Source organism: Leptonotus elevatus, chromosome 9 (genome assembly GCF_054856555.1).
Source record: "Leptonotus elevatus isolate MCC_2025b chromosome 9, RoL_Lele_1.0, whole genome shotgun sequence".
Lineage (NCBI taxonomy): Eukaryota > Metazoa > Chordata > Actinopteri > Syngnathiformes > Syngnathidae > Leptonotus > Leptonotus elevatus.
The window spans coordinates 22,119,536-22,139,619 of record NC_141247.1 but is presented as its reverse complement, the minus strand read 5'-3'; the positions used below and the strand labels follow the sequence as shown (position 1 = coordinate 22,139,619).

The 20,084-nt window shown below is 36.4% G+C and overlaps 1 protein-coding gene across 4 annotated transcripts in view; it reads right to left on the bottom strand.

The window, feature by feature from the left end:
* Window positions 1-20,084, bottom strand: part of ldb2a (LIM domain binding 2a) — a 68,419-nt gene that overhangs the window by 7,790 nt on the left and 40,545 nt on the right. Inside the window, exons 4-8 of one of the 4 annotated variants that reach the window (XM_086085091.1) lie at window positions 13,964-14,086; window positions 9,668-9,751; window positions 5,666-5,789; window positions 4,005-4,058; window positions 2,648-2,784 (exon numbers count right to left, since the gene is read on the bottom strand). In XM_086085091.1, the coding sequence (XP_085941217.1) occupies window positions 2,648-2,784; window positions 4,005-4,058; window positions 5,666-5,789; window positions 9,668-9,751; window positions 13,964-14,086 (522 nt within the window). Of the gene's footprint in view, window positions 1-2,647; window positions 2,798-4,004; window positions 4,059-5,665; window positions 5,790-9,667; window positions 9,752-13,963; window positions 14,087-20,084 lie in introns of all 4 variants that reach the window. The other 3 variants (XM_086085092.1, XM_086085089.1, XM_086085090.1) reach the window with 3 other exon arrangements.

Sequence of the window (20,084 nt, the reverse complement as noted above, 5' to 3'; positions counted from 1 at the left end):
CACACACACGCGCGCACACACGTCCACGCACACACATACACGCGCACACACACCAAAAAGCCCAACAACTTCTCAGACAAAGACAGCAAGCGTGCAACATATGTATCCAGCGTGTTATAGCATCCGCGCTGCCAGTGTTCAAGAGGCGTGTGAACGCGTGCGTGTGCGTGTGCGTGCGTTACTGTGGTGGGCATGTGAGGCAGTAGATGGGATGAAGTGAAGGGGGGTGGGGGGTGTGGGGGGGTCACATAGGCAATAATGAGAGCTGGCACCATTCCAGACTGCTTGTTTGAGAGAAAACAACTGCACGCCTGGTGAGTGTGTGTGCATGCGTGCGTGCGTGCGTGTACGCGTGAGCGTGTGTGACGCCTGCGCGAGCGGGAGAGAGCGACGAGGGCAACAAATGCGAGAAGATGACGAGACAGCAAAGAAGCGTGGCACAGACAGAAAGCAAACGAGGACACAGTGTGTGGGAGACAGACGGAATACGTTTGGTTTTTTCCCTTCTTCTTCCCTCCCCTCGTACAGCGAGAGAGAGAGAGAGAGAGAGAGAGAGAGAGAGAGAGAGAGAGAGAGAGCGAGAGAGAGAGAGAGAGAGAGAGAGCGAGAGAGAAAGAGAGAGAGAGAGAGAGAGATAAAAAAAAAAGTGAAACAAAGATTTGTTCTGGAGGTTCAACTTTGCCAAGAAAACTTTTCACAGTGAATCTATATTTAGTTGACTGAGAGTTGGGAACATGAAGTGCGGAACAAGTGACCTGCTTTGGGGTCTTGACGGGGCAAGGGGGGGGGGGCATCGACAACACTCATCGTCGTTGCTTTTCAATACTAATAAAATTTTATTTTCCCCGTGTCTTGCTACATTCGACACACAATTTTGTTATGTCGAATCCTCAAAGAGATGTTTATTTAAACTTTGACACCATCCGTCCACATTTGAGGGTACTGGGAAAAAAATATAGCATATTGACTTGCTGTCTAATCTGCTTCCGATTGGTGCTCATTTGTTGAATGAAGTGGAACGAAATACGTCTTTTTCACTTTTAGGTACCTGTCACAGAGACCTTTTTATGCATCTTGTCACAATAGACGTGTTAATTTTGCGTTGATCGGTAAAAATGGCGTCAGTTACCTTGAAAAAGTAACTTAGTTACTTTACTAATTACTTGGTTTTAAAAGTAATTTGGTTACTTCACTGATGATGTGATTTTGAAAGTAACTATATTAGATTACAAGTTACTTTATTATCTACTTTCAGCAACCCCGGCATATCCGCTTAATGTAAAAATGACAACTAGTTTTGCCAATACTTTATTTATTTAATTATTTTTAATAGTAATATTTAAGGATAACGTTCTTTTTAAATAAAAAATAATAACAGAAATATTTTTTAATACATAGAAAAATTAGTCTCTGGATTTCACAAAACTTCTTTCTAAACTTCACTTCACATAAGTAAAAAAAATTTAATAAAATAAATGCAGTATTTTTGACTTGACATACTGTTAACTAGGGCTTTAAAAAAATCGAATAATTTATATCGAATCGATTTTCCTTTTCACAAAACCATGAATTGATTTTTTTAATATCTCGTTTCCCCATAAATTTTTAAGAAAATAGAATTTTAAAGGCCGATTTTTATTTTTGTATCTTACTGCTTTCTTGAAATTTACTGTTCACATGAATTTAAAATATATTCTTACATCTCTAAAAGCCTCATTGAACTTTAAGACAATTCAGAATCTTTTCAATGTATACTTACAATTATTGAATTAGAATTATGAAAATATTTTCATCACATCCGTGTTGATGCCAATGTTTGTGTAACACTTAAGTGTTTAATTTATAACACTAATTCATTTAACCAGTTACTTCCTCTACAAAAATTTATTTGGAATTTAATATTTGTGGATTTTTTGGGGATCATATCCTTGATATTTACGAAGACTTGATGTTCCATAATTAATATAGGTTTGAAGGGAAGTGAATCAAATTGAATCGGGGGAAAAAAAATCGAAACGAACTGAACTCTTGTGAATCGAAATTGAATCGATTGAGGAAATTGGAATCGTCAGGACGCTGCAACTCCGAATATTTATGTTTTTATTTTTAAGCTAGATCACACTTTGTCGACAGTAGTACACAGTACCCAACCAACCGGAATATTTTTCATCTTTTCCTGTCGCAAACTCAACATGAAACATGAAACCGTAAACTTCTCTACTTCCTTCATTGGTATACGAAACGTCAACATGCTGAAAACGTGACTTGGTGCATTTGTGACGTCACTCTCCTCTCATACAGTTGCGTCACAAAGTAGCTAACGTATTAAGACTTCAAATAGTAATTTTAATCAGACTATATTTGGTATGATAATGCTTTAGATGACCTTTTTTTTTTTTAAAATTGTTTTACTCAAAACGCCAGCCATTAATGAGTAATGCTACCGGGGGCTAATTCATGCTAACGTTTCAACAATCCTAATAATGATAAGCAAACAACAATAGCACCTCACATGCAGATTTCTTTTTCAACAATAGTTGGGAAACACTGGCTTGCTTACACAATCGCCAATTGACTTGTTTGGCGTTCTTATGACAACAAAAAAAGCAAGAAGAGGGAGTCAAACCAGGATGGAGTCGATGCTTACAGGTACCTGACTGGAGAGGCTGAAATTGGTGGCGGGGCTGCGCTTCTTGCCGGCGGCGGCGCCCACGCTGCTGCTGGCGCTGCTGGCCGAGTTCTTCCGTTTCCTCCGCTTGGTGGTGGTCTGTCGGGCGGGCTCAGCTTTGGCGCGACCAGCAAACACAAACAGAGGCCATGCCAGGGACATAACGCATACAGTCGACTACAAAAGGGGGGCGGCGGGCGGCACCATGCACAAGCTATGCATGCACTATATATATATATTAGGGGTATCAAAATTATGTAGTTAATTTTTAGTCCATTTAAAGTTCCTTTAACATCACAAATTTTATTACGCACGATTAATTACTTGGAAAGCCTGTTCTGGGGGAATTCCAGTTGCAACGCAGCAGACACGTCCACGTCAAAATTGAGCAGTAATACATTTAATAATAATGCATATATTTGTGGAAACTGGAGTCAAGTTGTATTTTACAATTTTAAAAATGTGCAGAATTTCACAAGTTACTTCATGTTAAAGATTGGATAGCTCTTAATATGAAAAGAAAAATGCACTGAGCTGTCACAGTCTTATAATTGCAATGATGCCATCTCGTGGCAGAAAAATGACAGCACACTTGTTTTTTGACAGTACAGTACATCTTTTTAATTTTAACAAAATTTTATGAATTATTATAAAATTACTGTATCAATGACTAAAAGATGCAGCCATATTTCTATTAATTTAATTTTCTTTTCTTTTTTTATTACAATTTTATGTTAACTAGAGTATGAAAACTTATTGTACATTGTTTTGTACATTTAGAACAGGTATAAAATGCGCAATTAATTGTGTCTAATGTCTTACAATTGTAATTATGCCATCTAGTGGCAGAAAAATGACCTCACACCCGTTTTTGACAGTACAGTACATCTTTTTAATTTTACCTACATTTTATGAATTATAAGGAAATTACTGTATCAATGACAAAAAGATGCAGTCATATTTCTATTAGTTTAACTTTTTTTTTAAACACTTTTATGTTAACAAGAGTATGAAAACCTAATGTACATTGTTTTGTACATTTAGAACAGATATAAAATTAGCAATTTAATTGTGAGTTAATTATTGAAGTCACGTGATTAATTACGCTTAAAAAATTGAAAGGCCTGGTGTGAATCTCTCCAAAAAAAGAACGATTCAATTCGCGTCTCGATATAATTTAAAGTGACAAACGATTTTCCAGTTCAAATAATTTTTTGTTAACGAGCATTCCAACGTGCATCGAGTTATGGCGCAGGCCTTATTGGAACATGCAGCAAGGTCAAGGGGTTCGAGGGGCGGCGGGCGAAGCTTTTGTCCGTCTGGGAACAAAAGATACCTTTTTTGTGATTGGTGGGGAATATTTCCGTTTTGAAGTTCTGCGGGTGCCCAGCTGAAAGCCAAAATTGTGGTGATTTTGACAGTGCAGATATATTTTTCAGTCATAGATTGAGGAATGATGATGAAAATGAACATCAATTCATTCAATTGAACTTGATTGTCTTCATTGCTTTTCTTACTTCAATGGTTAACTTCTTTTTATTTGTTACTACAAACATTTCCTTCACAATTTGTCAAGTTATTTCTTTTTGATGATTTCCTCTGGGAACGTACAGCTTCCATTGTACTGTACTTGACTTTTTTTTTGTTTTTTTTGTTCTTATCCGCATCTTTCCTCTTTGCATGGCTGACATTGACAGATGCGAGTGCGCCTCGGCAAACCATTGTCACAGATTTGTGGTATCCGACGGCTTTTTCCTGCGCCGCTGACGCACTGCAATGGCTTCCCGTTTCCCTCCCGGAAAAAAAAAATAATTCAAAAAAAATAAAAGACTTATCAGGGGGCGCAAATGCTGCGGATGCTTCCTTCCTGCCGCGAGAAACACGGAGAAGAATGGCAGGAAAACAAAAGGAGGGAGCAGATATATGGAAGCTGCTAGCGGTGGACGTCTTCAGTTTTAAAATATGTCATTAGGGCTTCACGTCAGTACAGTATTTTATTTTGTTGCATTTTAAATCATACCCCTTAATAATAAAATAATAAAGACATCTACTAACTCTTTATTTACTAACAACCGGTTTATCATCTACAGTTATTTAAGTGTACTGGATCATACTATGATAATAATGACATCACAAAACAATTATAATAAAGCTTCTGTTTATGGACTAATATTTAATTTTATTAACTAAAGTTAATTAATTATTTGTTTTAAGCATACATAACATAATAAAGTAATAATATTGTAGAAACAAAAAATTTAAACCATCCAAAATAAAAAAATAAAAATATATAGATTATTAATATGCCCTTACCTTAAATAAAATAATTTACAATAAAAACCTAATATTAATAGGCATAAATATGCAATCCAATATCCAAAATAAAATTATAAATTATATAATAAATGAATAGATTACATTAAATAATTAATTCAACAATAACCAACTGATATGAATAATAACATTATGCAAATCAATCATCAATAAAAAAATAATAAAATAAAAGTGTATAAATCATTTGTAAAATACAAAGTGATAAAACTACAAAATCATAAAATAAATGATAAAGTGAACAAAATATATTAATATAAAATGAAAAAAGGATAATATATTTACAAATAGTATTTTTGATATCTGTTTCTTTTTATTACTTTATGGTATTTTTATTATTATTTATTCATTATTTTTTATGACATTAATCTTTATGTTTTATATACAGCACAAATGTGATCATCCTCACCTCCCAGTAACATGTCCTCCCTGTATATTTATATCTATATTTTTGCTTGCGTCTGTATTAATAACAAAAATAATAATATTATATATAATTATTTTTGCTTAAATACTGCACCTCCCATTACGAATAACGCCTGTTGTGGATTGGCACGAACTAAAATTGACTTGAAAATTACCTGTATTGACAGCATTATTAAAAGAAAACATGTCATTCTTTTTGAAGCATTTTTAAGACCTTTGCATTGTGACTTCAAGACTTACCCGGTGGCGCCACCATTCTCTGCCACTTTTGAAACAGGCATGTCTTGAGACAGTCGCGCGGGCTGAGGTTGTACGTCTTGTGTCGGGACATGAGCTCCTGCATGGGCTCCAGGATGACACACAACTAAAAGAAAGACCCCCCAAAAATGCCCATAAATTAAAAAAAAGAGTATGCAAATGAGTAACGCGAAGCGCTGCCCCCATTAAAAGAAATCCATAAAAAGGCAGGCTTTGCTGCTCTGCTCGCTTGATGTGTTAATTGCCCCGTAAATCAGACTTTTATGGGCGTTTATGAAAGAGTTGGAGGAATGGACTTTATTGTCATGTGCACCAGAGCAACTCGGAGTCTGTTAAAGCACACAACTAAATGGCGCAAGGCTATTTCGTATTCTTATTTTAATATGCGCAACTTTTGTTAAGCTCTTTACGCCTCCAAGATTTTATTATCCAATGTTTAAAGGCGCAGGAATCACTTTTTAAATTGAGCTGTATCACATGCTTGTGCTAAAAAGTAGGGAGGTAACGATATCCAAACATCATGGTACGATATTATCACAATATGAAGGTCACGATACGATATTGTGGAGAAGTTGGCGATACCAAAAAAGGTCATAATGTAAAGGTCATGTAAAAAATGAGCTCATACAAAAAAACACACACACACACACACTATTGTGCTTTTGTACATTACAGCAATGAAAAATATTCTAAAAATATAAATATATTTAAAAATATATAAATATATAATATGTATTGAGGCACTTAGTTGCTAATGCAAGCACACATTGAGTTCCTCCACATATTGACACACAAGCATATTACGTTCCTCTTCATCTGACCATTAGCGTGGATTTTAAACATAAAAGGGCCAAAACATGCCTTGTGAGAATTAAACTGCACTAAAAACCAGCCACCAGAGGGTTAGAACTGCACAAATAGAAATCCACCCGACTTTTTTTTAAGTTTAACAGATGCTCTGCTTTTAACATAGTGTTCATGATGACAACGATATATTGTGGCAGTTTTAATATTGCGATATCACGATATTGCCGTTATCGTTACATCCCTACTTAAAAGCAGAGGTGGCAAATCCAGGTCCAGAAAGTAAAATCCCTGCCACGGTTTGGCTTTAGCCCCAGGTGCTAGCTAGCTAGCTCCCATGGAGCTCAGTTACCTGCTAGGGAGCTAGCTAGCTAGCTATCTAGCATCAGGGGCTAAAGCCAAACTGTGGCAAGGTTTTTACTTTCTGGACCTGGATTTGTCACCTCTGTTAAAAAGCTAAAAACCGTAATCTTTTTTTTTTACGAAGACATTTCATTCATGTTTTCCTGCCATATTGCTGTCATGGCCACCATGAAGGACGATGTCACCTAGTAACACAAACAACAAGACGTTTTTTCTTCTGTTAGCTATTATCTTAACTTTAATATTACTAATTTAACACACTTAAGTTTGTCAGCTACTCCGCGCTGTTCTCATTTCTAAAGTTCTCGACGTCAGCCTGTGATCGTCAAGCCGAGCAGCGCTGGCTCTCATCCTGAAACCCGCGTCTATTTTCAGACTGAATAGAAGGAAGCTGAGCTACATGCAAAACATGCTGATGTATTCCCAAAGAGAAAGCGACGAGGGGAAGGTGTCAGGACTTTTTCCCTTTTACGAGGAAAGGGTGTATTGTATGGACTGGCGAGCTAAGATAACAGAAGGGAAGCTAGCGTTCATGTGGCCTGATGGATAAGATAGACTGCACAGCAATAATAGCCAGCCAGATTATACTACAACAATTTGGGGGAAATGTGCTGTGTTTTAGGCCTAATTTTGCAATAGATAGGACTTTCTCATTCATAAAATATGACAAAATTTTGGCAGGTGTGTTAATCCTCTCAAAAATGGTCAGGTCGAAGTCATGGGTAGAAAAAAATCACTGAACAGCATGAAATTTGGTCAACATCTATCATGAAAAAAGTCTGAAGAACCCATGCCTGAAAAGACACAAGAAATTTTAGGATATTTCCAGGGGTCCTTCAGTGACTTGTCCTAGAGAGGTTTTCCGATTTTTACTAAAATACCAAATGGAAAAATCCAGTCCCTGAAACTAAGTAGTTCCACTTAGCAGCATGACATTTGGCAGACGTGTCTTGTATGAGCAGAGCTACAAAAACGTCTCAGGTTTCATGATATTCCGGATATTTTTTCAGGTACAGGAAATCTGATATGAATATGATATGAATTTTGATTTGAAGTTTTGAGTGGTACTTCAAAATTGTCTTTGAGATCTGTTCTGATTGTTTCAGAAACACCCCCCCCCCCCCCCCCCCCCCCCGTCAGTTTCATGAGCAACATGAAATATGGTAAACATGTATAACATGAGTAGACCCACAAAAAAGTCTCAGGAAGACATGGCTGAAAAAAACACAGGAAGTTGACCATTTTAGTTTAAAATTTGCATTTGCAAAGTAAATTTTGTAGAGTAAATTTTAACTCAAGTAATAAAGTGGCTGTCTTCCATGCTGAAGGTTGTGGGATTGTTCCTCAACACTTGATTGTTGTTGTGTTTTTTTTGTAGTAATATTTTACTCTCTTTCATGTGTTAAGTTTACTTTGTTTAGAGTGGGACTGAATATAGTAGTGGTGGGCGGATCGATCCAAATATCGATATTATCGATACCAAGTCATTATCGATATCTGATTGATACTGTCACTATAATATCGATCTAGTAGTTTAGTTTGTTTGGCTCTTTTATGCACTGCTGGGGTTTGGTAGGTTGAAAAAAAAATCATTAAAAAAGTGCAATGAAGGCAAAATTTTTCGTTATTTTTTTATTTGTAGTTTTTGAAAAGTATAAAAATAAAGAATTTGTTTAAATTTGTTTTCCTATGATCACTTTGTGCACTTAAAGGTCTCTCTCTACACACACACATACACACACACACTATATATATATATATATATATATATATATATATATACATATATATATATATATATATATATATATATATATATATATATATATATATATATATATATATATATATATATATATATATATATATGAAAGTATTGATAGTGATATTGGTATTGGCGATACTGACCCTGCATTTACTTGATATCGGATTGATACCCAAATTTGCAGTATCCCGCACCACTAGAATAAAGTCTTCTTTTTTTTTTGTAAAAATTTACTGTGTAGGGTCATTTTGCATTGGTCCTTTAAACAATAACGTGTCCTCGCAAAATGTGTCCAATTACTCCCAAATTTGAATCACATATACTTGACAGACGGCTGACCCCAAATTCCTAAATAATGAAAGGTTTATGTTTATTCCTCAAGAGCGGACATAATTGGACAAAAAGTGGTGTAGCGGTTGTGTTGCAGATGCTTTTGTGCATTGCCAATCATTGTGACAGGAAAACAAAAACATGCAGCGGCGAATAACCACCTTCCACCCTCACCCCCCCCCCCAATTCTTCCATTCCCCAACCCCCTTTGTGTCTCCCTCAATTGGGTTATTATAAGCAGCCGAGGTGCCCTTACCAGCCCCCCCCAACCCCTTCACCAATAGCCCCCCTCCCCACCTCCACCCTTCTCCGAATCGCGTGCTGCCATTTCGCAATTACGCGTCTCAACAGGGAGCGTTCATTAATGTTATGCTAATTTTCTGTATCCAATTAATTCCTCCGCCTCACGCTCGCTCGCCTTCTCGCCATTTGGAAAAATACGAGCATGTCAGTCAACAGAAAAAACACACACACACAACAACCTTCGTGTTTGTGGTTATCATATAGCTTAGACACGCTACATAAACATGCATGAGTAAAGAAGAAAAGATTGGCTTGTTTTCTCAAGTGCCGGCAGAAAGTAGATAAAAAGAAGAGAGACGAATTGTATTTCTGCTACATCAGCGAGGAGGCCAATAAGGATGATCAAAATTACCAAATGCCAATATGATGGTACACATATACAATATACACCAAATACATACGCCCCCGCCCGTGCTTACCCTGAGGTAGTTGAGGGTGAAATTAGTCAAACCCATGCGCGTGATGTTTTTGGACAGTTGCTCCAGCACCTGAGGGTCTTGTGCCTGGAAAAAGCATGCAGACAAACTTTAAAGGCCACAAACCACACACAACAACACAATACTCACTACTTTAATCCGAATACAAGCAATTATTCGCAACCAATTGGGCTGATTGGTATTCATACGCATTTGATGCACTCAAGTCGGAATTGAAAAACAAAACAAACAAAAAAACACTTAATGCACATATTGTCATTTTAAAAGTCAAGTAGACCTTTGTTATTGTTACACCAATCAAGTCGTATAATTAATAACATTATTACTTCCACGTCCTTATCTTGATTTCACTGATTAATTTCTCAGCTTCTGGGGGGGGGGAAATTCACAAAATATAAACAAAGCAAACACGAGCAGCGATGATAATGTGCACGATGCTAACCGCTAGGCTAACCAGAAACAGTACGGCTTTGATCATTAGTGGCAAAGGTGGGGAACAAGGTTATTTCAGTTAACAAAAACTAACAAAAAAAACTCAAACTAATATTAAAAAATAAATTAGAATTATATTTATTATATTAATTATTATTAATTATCAATTATATAACAATATAACTATAATCATAGCGAAAATATCCTTTGTTTTAGTCTTTGTTAATTACTATAATTTTACTCATTTTACCATGGTGTTTATGAAATATTGCACGCAAGTAATACATATTATTTTTTTAAAACAAAAACTAATACTGAAACTAACTAAAACAAAACTAAAACTAAAAAATCCTGAGGGTCCAGTGGTGAGAAAAGCTCTTTTTTTTCTTCTTCTTTTTTTTTTTTTTTTTTTTAAATATGTGCTTTATATGTAACACAAAGTTGTTCAAATTAATATTTGATATATCATACAGAGTAATTTCTGTAGTAACTACCGTCTTTCCCTGTCCTTTCTTGACTGTGTGGGGCAGTTGCACCCTCTGCCCCAAAGTATCCAGATTTATGTGTGTCACTTAAAAATATAAACATTTAAAAAAAAATACTTTTTTAAAATCAGTTTTGGAGGCACAACTGTAGGGTGTTGGGCAAATTCTACCTAGCAACAAGTGAAAATTGTGACACAAACCTGAACAGTAGAATTTCCACCAATAGGGCTAGAGAAGATTATGTCATACTGAGTAGTGTTCAATTACAAAATTAATGTCAATACATAGATAACATTTTTGGGGAGAAAAAAATGGAAAAGGCAAAATGCAACAACCCACCAAATGGCGCTGTGGTGTAAAAAACAACTCACTGTTGTGATACACCCACTTTGTAATAGTTATGACTGCCCCCTACATGACTGGAGTGGAACTACTCATCTCATGTTCAACATTGTTTTGACGCCGCCACATTTAGCAAACATAGTCTAGATTTTGACCACGTTTTCGTCCGCAAAAAGAGAAATTGCCTCACAAAAGTACATTATGTCTTCACACTACATTTTTCCCTTGCATTTTTCACACTAAGCAAAGCTCTCTAACGCTTACTTAGGTGCTGATTTATTTGACTTTACGGCTACTGTGCATTCCCACGCCACTAAACAGTCAGCACTTAACAGCTTTAGGTACTCACACACACTATAACGTACATTGTAAAATGTGATTATAGCTATCATTTTCTTATTCGGAACCATAAGTGGATGCCACACTGGGCAACTTGGGGCGTGTAATCCACAGAAATAAAAAAAAAAAGAAAGAAAAGAAAACACTCTTCTGGCTTATTATTCATGATAACCGTCATCTTGCACAATAGAAATAAACAAAACAACTACGAGTATAGAGCAGCACACTGGGTCATGTGTCACATGATTAATGTGGTGGCTTCTCTCCCTAAATAAGCAGAATGACTTGGAAAAAAAAAGAAAAATTCAGAGTCAAAAAAGGTCCAAGTCTCTTGAGTTTTGGACTGTACTCGTATTTCCAAGTGTGTGCGCGCACGTGTGTTTGTGTGTGCCTTCATTAGGGGGCGCAGCCATCAAAAAGAGTGAACACACGCGCACACACTCACCCAAAATGCACCTCTCCAGGAATTAGTGCGACGGCACCCAAAGGGGCTAATTTATCGGCGAGGGAAATTTCATAGAAGATTCGGCCAAAACAAACACACGCACACGCATTATACACACAATTGCATCACGTATATGATGCAATATATGGGCAAAAGTATTAGGACGGGTGTCACATGCCTTTGCTTTGAAATGAATAGAAATGCCCGTTTGTGCGCCATATTGTTTTCATAATTTGGTGTGCTCGCTTTGGACACCAGGGGGCGGTACAATACAGATTTACAGACACAAACCAAGAAGAGTTTCAAAGCAAAGCGACTCAGTAAGCTGCAGGAATATTTTTCGCAGAAGTGGTGCAAAGCCATCGAATTAGTAATTAATCAATGGAATAATCAATAGGATAATCAATAGGATAATCAATTCTAAAACGATTTGATAGTGACAGCCCTAATTGGGACACATGCCACCTACTGGTATTGAAATATATATAATTAAAAAACAACAACATGGCACTAAAATAAAAATAACAATCACATACAAACAAAAGTATTGGGATTAGAAGTGTCAGGCGATTCAAAATTGTAATCATAATTGATCGCTCGACTTCAATAGTTAACTCACGATTAATCGCAAAATGTATATCTGTTCTAAATGTACAATAAAATATTTTTAATAACAAGTTTTCACACTCAACATAAAAGTGGAAAATTGTTAAACTAATAGAAATATGACTGCATCTTTTAGTCATTGATACAGCAATTTCATAATGATTCACACAATTGAGTTAAAATTAAAAGGATGTACTGTACTGTAAAAAAACAAGCAAGTGTGATATTGATTTGTGGTGAGGTCATTTTTGTGCCACGAGATGGTAGAATTGCATTTGTAAGACGTTGGTGACAGCTCAGCGCAATTAAAACCCTCGTAAGGAAAATGTCAAATTTGAGGCTTTTTATTAAGGTTAATATCAAATATAAAGCATATGAAAAAAATCCCAGAGTGAGCTGAAATTGCACCCAATTGTTGCGAGTTCAACATGATACCGTCCAAAATTTCAAAATTATTACTGTCATTATTATATGTGGGAAACAAATTTTTACAGTACACATAAGAAAAAATGTCCAAATTTTGGCCCATTGACTCCCATTATAAATCATAATTTTTCATGTTTTTGATGCACTGTACATCTGATGTGTTGTAGTGCATTTCCCACGATTACCCAATTGATCCCTTCACCGATGCATCAACTAAACGTAGATTTTATTTGATTTTTTAACTTTAGAGTCATAAAAGCCATAATAGACCAGATGGCGATAGAGAGCTAATTATCATTTTTGGTTGAGCTGACTTATGTGCTTCCTATTGTCCCTATTCTTGTACCAAAACAAGAAAGCACGGTTGGGATGGAGAGCTCAGGCCTGTGAGCGTGTGTGGACGCAGTGACAGTGACGTGCACACGAATATGAGTGTGTGATGAGTGTACGTGCGCGCGTGCGTGAATATTCCAATTTGAATGTGTTTTTTTTATATGCATTCAGATGATAGTTAGTTGTGCTCTTAGGACAATATTGCTTTTATTGTCCATAGAGGGCATCAAAAACAAATAAATAAAAACAATATATGTATGTAACAAAAAAAAGTTTAAAAAGTTAAAAAATTATTCAGAAATTACTTAGATATCACACTTCCAATAGTGAGACAAATTTGGGCTCATTTTACTTATGTGTTGTAAAAAAAATTTTTTTATTTAGACATCAAAAATATTGGGACACAAAGAGATCATCCCAAAAGTGTTTAAGGGGCGTGTTCTTCCATAGCAAATTCATCCTAGCACGCTCTCCTTGGACATTTTGCTTTTTTTGTGCGCAGGAACAAAAAAAAAAGGCCCTTCTACAATTAAGGTTCTCTAATCCAACCTTTGATGGAATGATTATTTGATTAAACAAATTGTCTATATTGAGTTAAAACAATTTGGCGTGTTATAATTGTGCAGAATAATTAGATTTGTGTGTGCGTGTTTTTGCACAGCTTGCATGTCTAGACATAGTTAACAGATCAAGGGACTGTATGTCACTTACTGGCATTAAGCCGATTATTATTATTATCCAACTTCTCCATCAGACAATACCTCTCGCTAAAAAAAAAAAAAAAAAAAAAAAAAAAAAAAAAAATCGTTCTGCTTCAATGTCCCTGAATTTCCGGGGTTATGGTGTGTGTGTGTGTGTGGCACAACTCACATGCATGGCCAGTATGCTGCGGGGGATGAGCTCTCGGTACTGCCGGATGGTAAAGTGCCACGTCTTGATCCTCATTAAGTCGTCGAAGGCGAACTCAACAATCAGACGACCTTCCGTGCAAACCTGCCGTCACATTGACACTTGTTAGAATCAGTTTGGGGGGAAGAGACCTCCGCCAAGGCTTAAACATTTGCCTGACAGCAAAATCAACAAGCAAACGACTGTCAACCAGGATCAGGAAATATCAGACAGTTCTCCCTCTGGAGCGGATATAAAAAGTCTACACACCCCTGTTCAAAAAGTAGAGGTTCGTAAAGGCATAATTCTCACGAGATCTCAAATAATACCCAACTGATAGTGTCTCCAAACAATTTGGGAAGAAATTGATGACAGATATATTATTTTTTTAATATATATAATTTATTTAAAAAATTGTGATGAATAAAAAGCTCCGAGGAAGGGGCACTTTTCTCAAAAGGGCTGATGCTCGAGCTTCGCTCGGTGTCTATCTGTGCACATGCCGGAACCCCTGTTGTTTTCTATAATGCAGCCCAAAATGAACCCCAACACACCAGTTAAAAATCACTGGGCTATCAAAACACAAGTCTCGAAAAAATCTCAAGGACCCATGCCCAAACCTGAAAAGTTGGCCATTTTGGGTAAATTGCAGTTTCCTTGTACAAAACAATTCCTTTTTTTGGTAAATGGCATACGTGACGCATTGAGCCATTTTCAGCAGTAAAAAGTTAATATTTTGTCCAGAATGTATTTGATAAGGTCATCATTTTTCTTGTACAATTAAAAACGACCAATCATGTCTCAGTTTGCGGAGCAAACTCGGAAAACAGGTGAGCCACGATTGGTCGTTACCTACTTCCTCAGCACAGGTGATGTCATCTTCAGTCGACGGCAAGTAGAAAAATTAGTGATTTAAGGTATTAATTGTACATGAAAAATAATGACCTTATCAAATACATTCTGGACAAAATATTAACTTTAACTTTTTTGCTGCTGAAAATGGCTCAATGAGTCAAGTATCCCTTTAAAGTTACAGTGTGTAGAATTTAGTGTCATCTAGTGGTGAAGTAATAGAATGCAACGACCTTAGTTCGCAGAGCGTGCATCAAGAGAGACCACACTTGGCAAGCCTACCACCAATTCGCAAAGTTATTTTCCTTCGGGTAGCCATAGCAGAAAGATGGCGGTGAAACATGTCAGCCTCCTGTAAGGCACGGTGCAACCTATGTAATATAATTCGTGAATATTTGTAGACCTACCGTTATCTTAAAAAAATGTATGTTGATTTGACAGAACTTTTTTTTGGTGCATATTATTGAAATTAGTTGTGGGGGTTTTAAAATTAATGAACGTCGAAAAATCCCTAAATTCTACACAATGTCCCTTTATTTATTTATTTATTTATTTATTCATTAACCAATATTTCAGGTTGTTTTGTTACCAAAAAAAAGGGGGGTCAAATTGACCTATGTAATAAAATGGTTGTCCCCTTTTTGACATGGAAAAATAGAAAAATTCTACACACTGTCCCTTTGTTTATTTATTTATTGATTTATAAACCAATATTTCAGGTTGTTTTGTTATCCAAAAAAAGGGGGGGGGGGCAAATTGAACCATGTAAAAAGTGGTTGGTCCCCTTTTGACATCGAAATTTTTTTTTTTCTAAACACCACCTCTTTATTTATTTATTAACTAATATTTGAGGTTGGTTTGTTACCAAAAAAAGGGTCAAATTGACCCATATAAAAAGTGGTTGGTCCCTTTTTGACCCTTAATTGGCTTAGCTTCTTTGTTGTGTGTATGCCAATTAAAGAGCTTGGTGTAAAAGTTTGATGACCATTTTACAGATTCCGTACTATTTCCTATCTTTGACTAATTATTTGTTTTGAGTATGTGACTGAGGCGTGGCACAGGGTGGGGGTGCATGTGGGGTGCAATATGGCCGGCAGCATCTTTCTTGTTGATCCTCTGGAGAGCATCTGCAGGGTGGGGGGGCTGTTGGGGCTTGGGGGGGCATTTGTGTGTGGGAGAGGGGGGGGGGGGGGCATTGATTAGAGCGAGTGTGTCTGCTGGGATTACATCTTGGCCGTTGCCATGCCGACTAATCAGCTGATTTTTTTTCCTCCTCTCTCTCCGTTCCTCTCTCGACTACTGCCGGTTGTCACGGTAACGCGGAGCGGGGAGAAGCTGGAGCGAGCAAGCGCCCCGGCGAGCGCTGGCTTCAGCTAAAGGGGGCTAGAAAATGTTCTCCTCCTTCATCCTTTCTCTCTCTCTCTGTCTATCTCTCTCTCTCGCGCCTAATTGGCAACTCTGGCTGACCTGAACTTCTTTTGTCTCGGGCGTCTAAAACAGTTGGTTGGAAGATACACTTTTACATTCACTTTTTTATTTTATTTTTTACAAGAAAGCAAGGCTGCTCCAGAGAAGGCCCGCACACACAAAGCTAAATAAGTCAATTTATTGCTCTCTTTTTTTGGCACATGTTTTTAGTAATCCAAGCGAATAATCATTTTTCTTCAACATGGGAGCAACTTAAGACATTGTAATAAACCTTTTTCCCATTTTGCTGTTGTGCATAAACATCATGGACATGGGATAGATCAGTGGTTCTCAAATGGTGTTACGTGTACCCCTGGGGGTACGTGAAGGTACTCCAGGGTGTACGTGAGATTTTAAACTATATTTAAAATGTATGTGTCAATATTTCAGAACAATATAAGTTCATAAAATTAATTTTATATTCAGTAGGCTATTCAATTTCAGTATCCCCCCCCCCCCAAAAAAAACCCAGCATTTCCCCATACCAGAATGGTTTGACCCAACTTATCATATGCCACCTAGAATCACCTGTCAATCACTTGTAAAGTTCATTTAAAATGTTGTTTATTATTTCTTTTCGAGAACAAAGCTTTACTAGATACCAAAAGATGACAATTTATGTTGATAATAATCTGTATGTGCACAAATCTTTATTTATAATAAAATTATTTATTTATTAGTTATTAGTATTTTTATTTACACTATTAATGTAACATACAATTACTATAACTCAATAAAAAAAATAAAAAAGAGCAAATCAAAGGTACTTTGAATGTTGGCAAGTGGTATGCTAACTTCCTTTTAAACACACTTCATTGTGTTTTTTATTATTATTACTTTTTACTTACCGTAACCCCCCCCCCCCCCCATTGCATTATACAGGTTAAAGGTCAAATTCATGGATAAACTTTCAGAATGATTTATCTTAGTCTGCGTTTTTTAATTAAATACATTTATTTATTCATATAGACGATGACCTCTGCTTGTAGTCACTATCAGATTAAATGCAAAAGCAAAATACTTCTTTTGTGTAACCCCACATGGACTGACATAGTTTATTAATTCTAAAAGGTATAGTAAGGTATGGATGAAGTCAAATTGAGATATAATGGTGGGTAGTATTAAAGTACCAAAAGTAAGTGGGACAAGACCTACAACCTCCTCCAAAAGTATTAGAACAGTGAGTGCCATTTTAAAGATTTGTTTTAATGTAATTAATGATAATTAATAATATTAAATGAGTAAATTAATAAAAATTTTGTATTTAATTAATTAAATTAAATAATTAATTATTATTTTTATTGAATTTAAATGTAATAATTTAATAAATTTTGTTAATTATCATTAAATTAATAAATAAATAAAATTTAAGTCGGCGATAACGATCTGTGAACGGGCTAAGCAGCATTTGCAAGATAATCCGCCAGTGTTTAAAAGTAAACTATTGTGAATGAATGAATGAATAAAAAATAAAAAAAAATAAAAATAAATAAATAAATAAATAAATAAATAAATAAATAAATAAATAAAAAAGCCGCTTAAATCCCTCTGTCTGCCAGATGTTCCACCCACCCCCCTACATGCACACACATACGGGGTCAAAGTAAGGCCGCATCGCTTAGTGACATGATTACGCAAAAGCTACGTTTCCACTGAACTTCCTAGAGTCATGTCATTTTTCATTAATGTTTCTATCTGCTTGCATTGGGGCACATGAGGGGCAGTCACCAACCAGTTCCAGAAGATAACGCTGTAGGTAAAAAATAAAATAAAATTAAAAAAAGCTGAACTTTGCAACGCGGACTGTAAAGGAACTGAAACAACGGTAATAAATGATCTTCCATCATTAAAATGAATTGAAATGCTATTAATCCGTTCCAGCGCACTAAAAAACACCAATCTTTTTTTTTAATGACTTTTTAATAAGATAAATAGCACTCTACAATATTGCATGTTATAAAAAAAAATACAGTAAAAACAGTTTAAAAAAACTGTTCAAGCATTATGATTTCATGCTTTGATTCAATGGGCCTTTTTCTGATGTGTACTCCTTGGCCACAAGGGGGTAGTACAAGACATGCAGACATACTACTCAGATTTTATGACGAAATAGAAGATGCAGCAATATTAGTATATCTTTGCAAAGAATTAAGAACATATGCTTTTGAATAGTGTTGTTCTGATATCGTTTTTTGGCCCCCGATACATTACCGATATCCAGTTTTGCAGTATCGGCCGATGCCAATACAGTACCGATACCTAGTTTTTTTTTCCCAACATGAAAAAGCTGCCCTGCCATTTTGATGCAATATTTATGCTAATATTTTAATTTTTGCTCTCAATTCAAGACCAGAGGTGCCAAACCTACATCCAGAAAGTCAAAATTCTGCGACAGTTTGGCTTTAGCCTTAAGCGCTAGTTAGCTAGCTCCCTAGCTAGCTCCCATAGTGCTCGTTTACAAGCTAGGCAGCTAGCTAGCTAGCACCCAAGGTGCTTGTTTACCTGCTAGGGAGCGAGCTAGCTAGTTAGCTAGCACCCATGGTGCTCGTTTACCTGCTAGGGAGCTAGCTAGCTAGCACTAGGACCTAAGGCCAAACGGTGCCAGGGTTTTTCACTCTCTGGACCTGGATTTGTGACAGCACGTAAACTTGAAAAAGTTGGAATTTGAGATTTCACTTTACAAACATACACTTGTGGATTTAATTTGGATTTTACCACCTGTCTTGTTAGCTTAGCCTCCGCTAACTCCTGAAAAAGAATAAACGGCCACAGAGCTTAAATCAGAATAATTGCCCAATGTAATAAAGCTGCTAGAATTCGTCTTGGTGGCACCATTGGGCGATTTATATCACAGCGCCGAATGCAAGCTTTTTGTACAAAATCCAGCATGGATCCGATCGCATGCTCATATATTTTTGTCACGGCACAATGCTTCCCAATCAATTTATCTCAGCATAAATAGCCATTGAAAAGTAGAGGGAGATTCCCCCAAATTAAAAAGCGCTCCATTAAACAGTCGGAGCCCCCTCGCAGACCGCCCTCCCTTGCCCCCCTCCTATTGATTTAGGGCCGAGGGGGGTCATAAATCTTGCGCACGGCGGCGCTGACACGAGGGCATCTCCGACGGCGAGGAGCGCCAAAGGACAACACGGCGACGCTCAATCAATTAGTGACACGCGAGCAGAGCGCGGCCAAATCAATTTGTATGATGCCAGACATTGGCGCCGAATACAAATGACATGACAAAAGTTGATGGAAAGGCATAACAATGGGACAACGTAAACTTCTGGTACGATGATGAGGATGACTTTATTTACTTTGTGCAAATTAGCATAATTGATGAGTAAGCATCAGTACAGTACGCTCACAAAACACATGTTTTTGTCTAATTCCAGTTTTTGCAAAATCCTGCATTTGAAAATTTATTTAACAATACAAATGGACATAAAAATACGTAAAATTTTTACTCATTCATATTCTGTGTAACATTCAACATTAAATTGAGATAATTTCTTGGAAAAGTAAACATTTTTGCTTGTAATTAGATGTTACTTTTACGTGAATTAGAGTCAAGCTGATGAGATTAGATCACAAAGAAAAAAATTAACAAATTTAATTTTGTAAAAAAAATATTTTCTTTTAATTTGACATGTTAAAATTCATGTAAAAAAAAAAAAAAAAAAAGTTGATGATCCTGTAATTTTTCTCCCAGTTAATTAAAGTTTTGGTACAGAAGCTGTATCAACTGAAATGTGTCTTTTTTATTTTATTTTACTTTGACTTT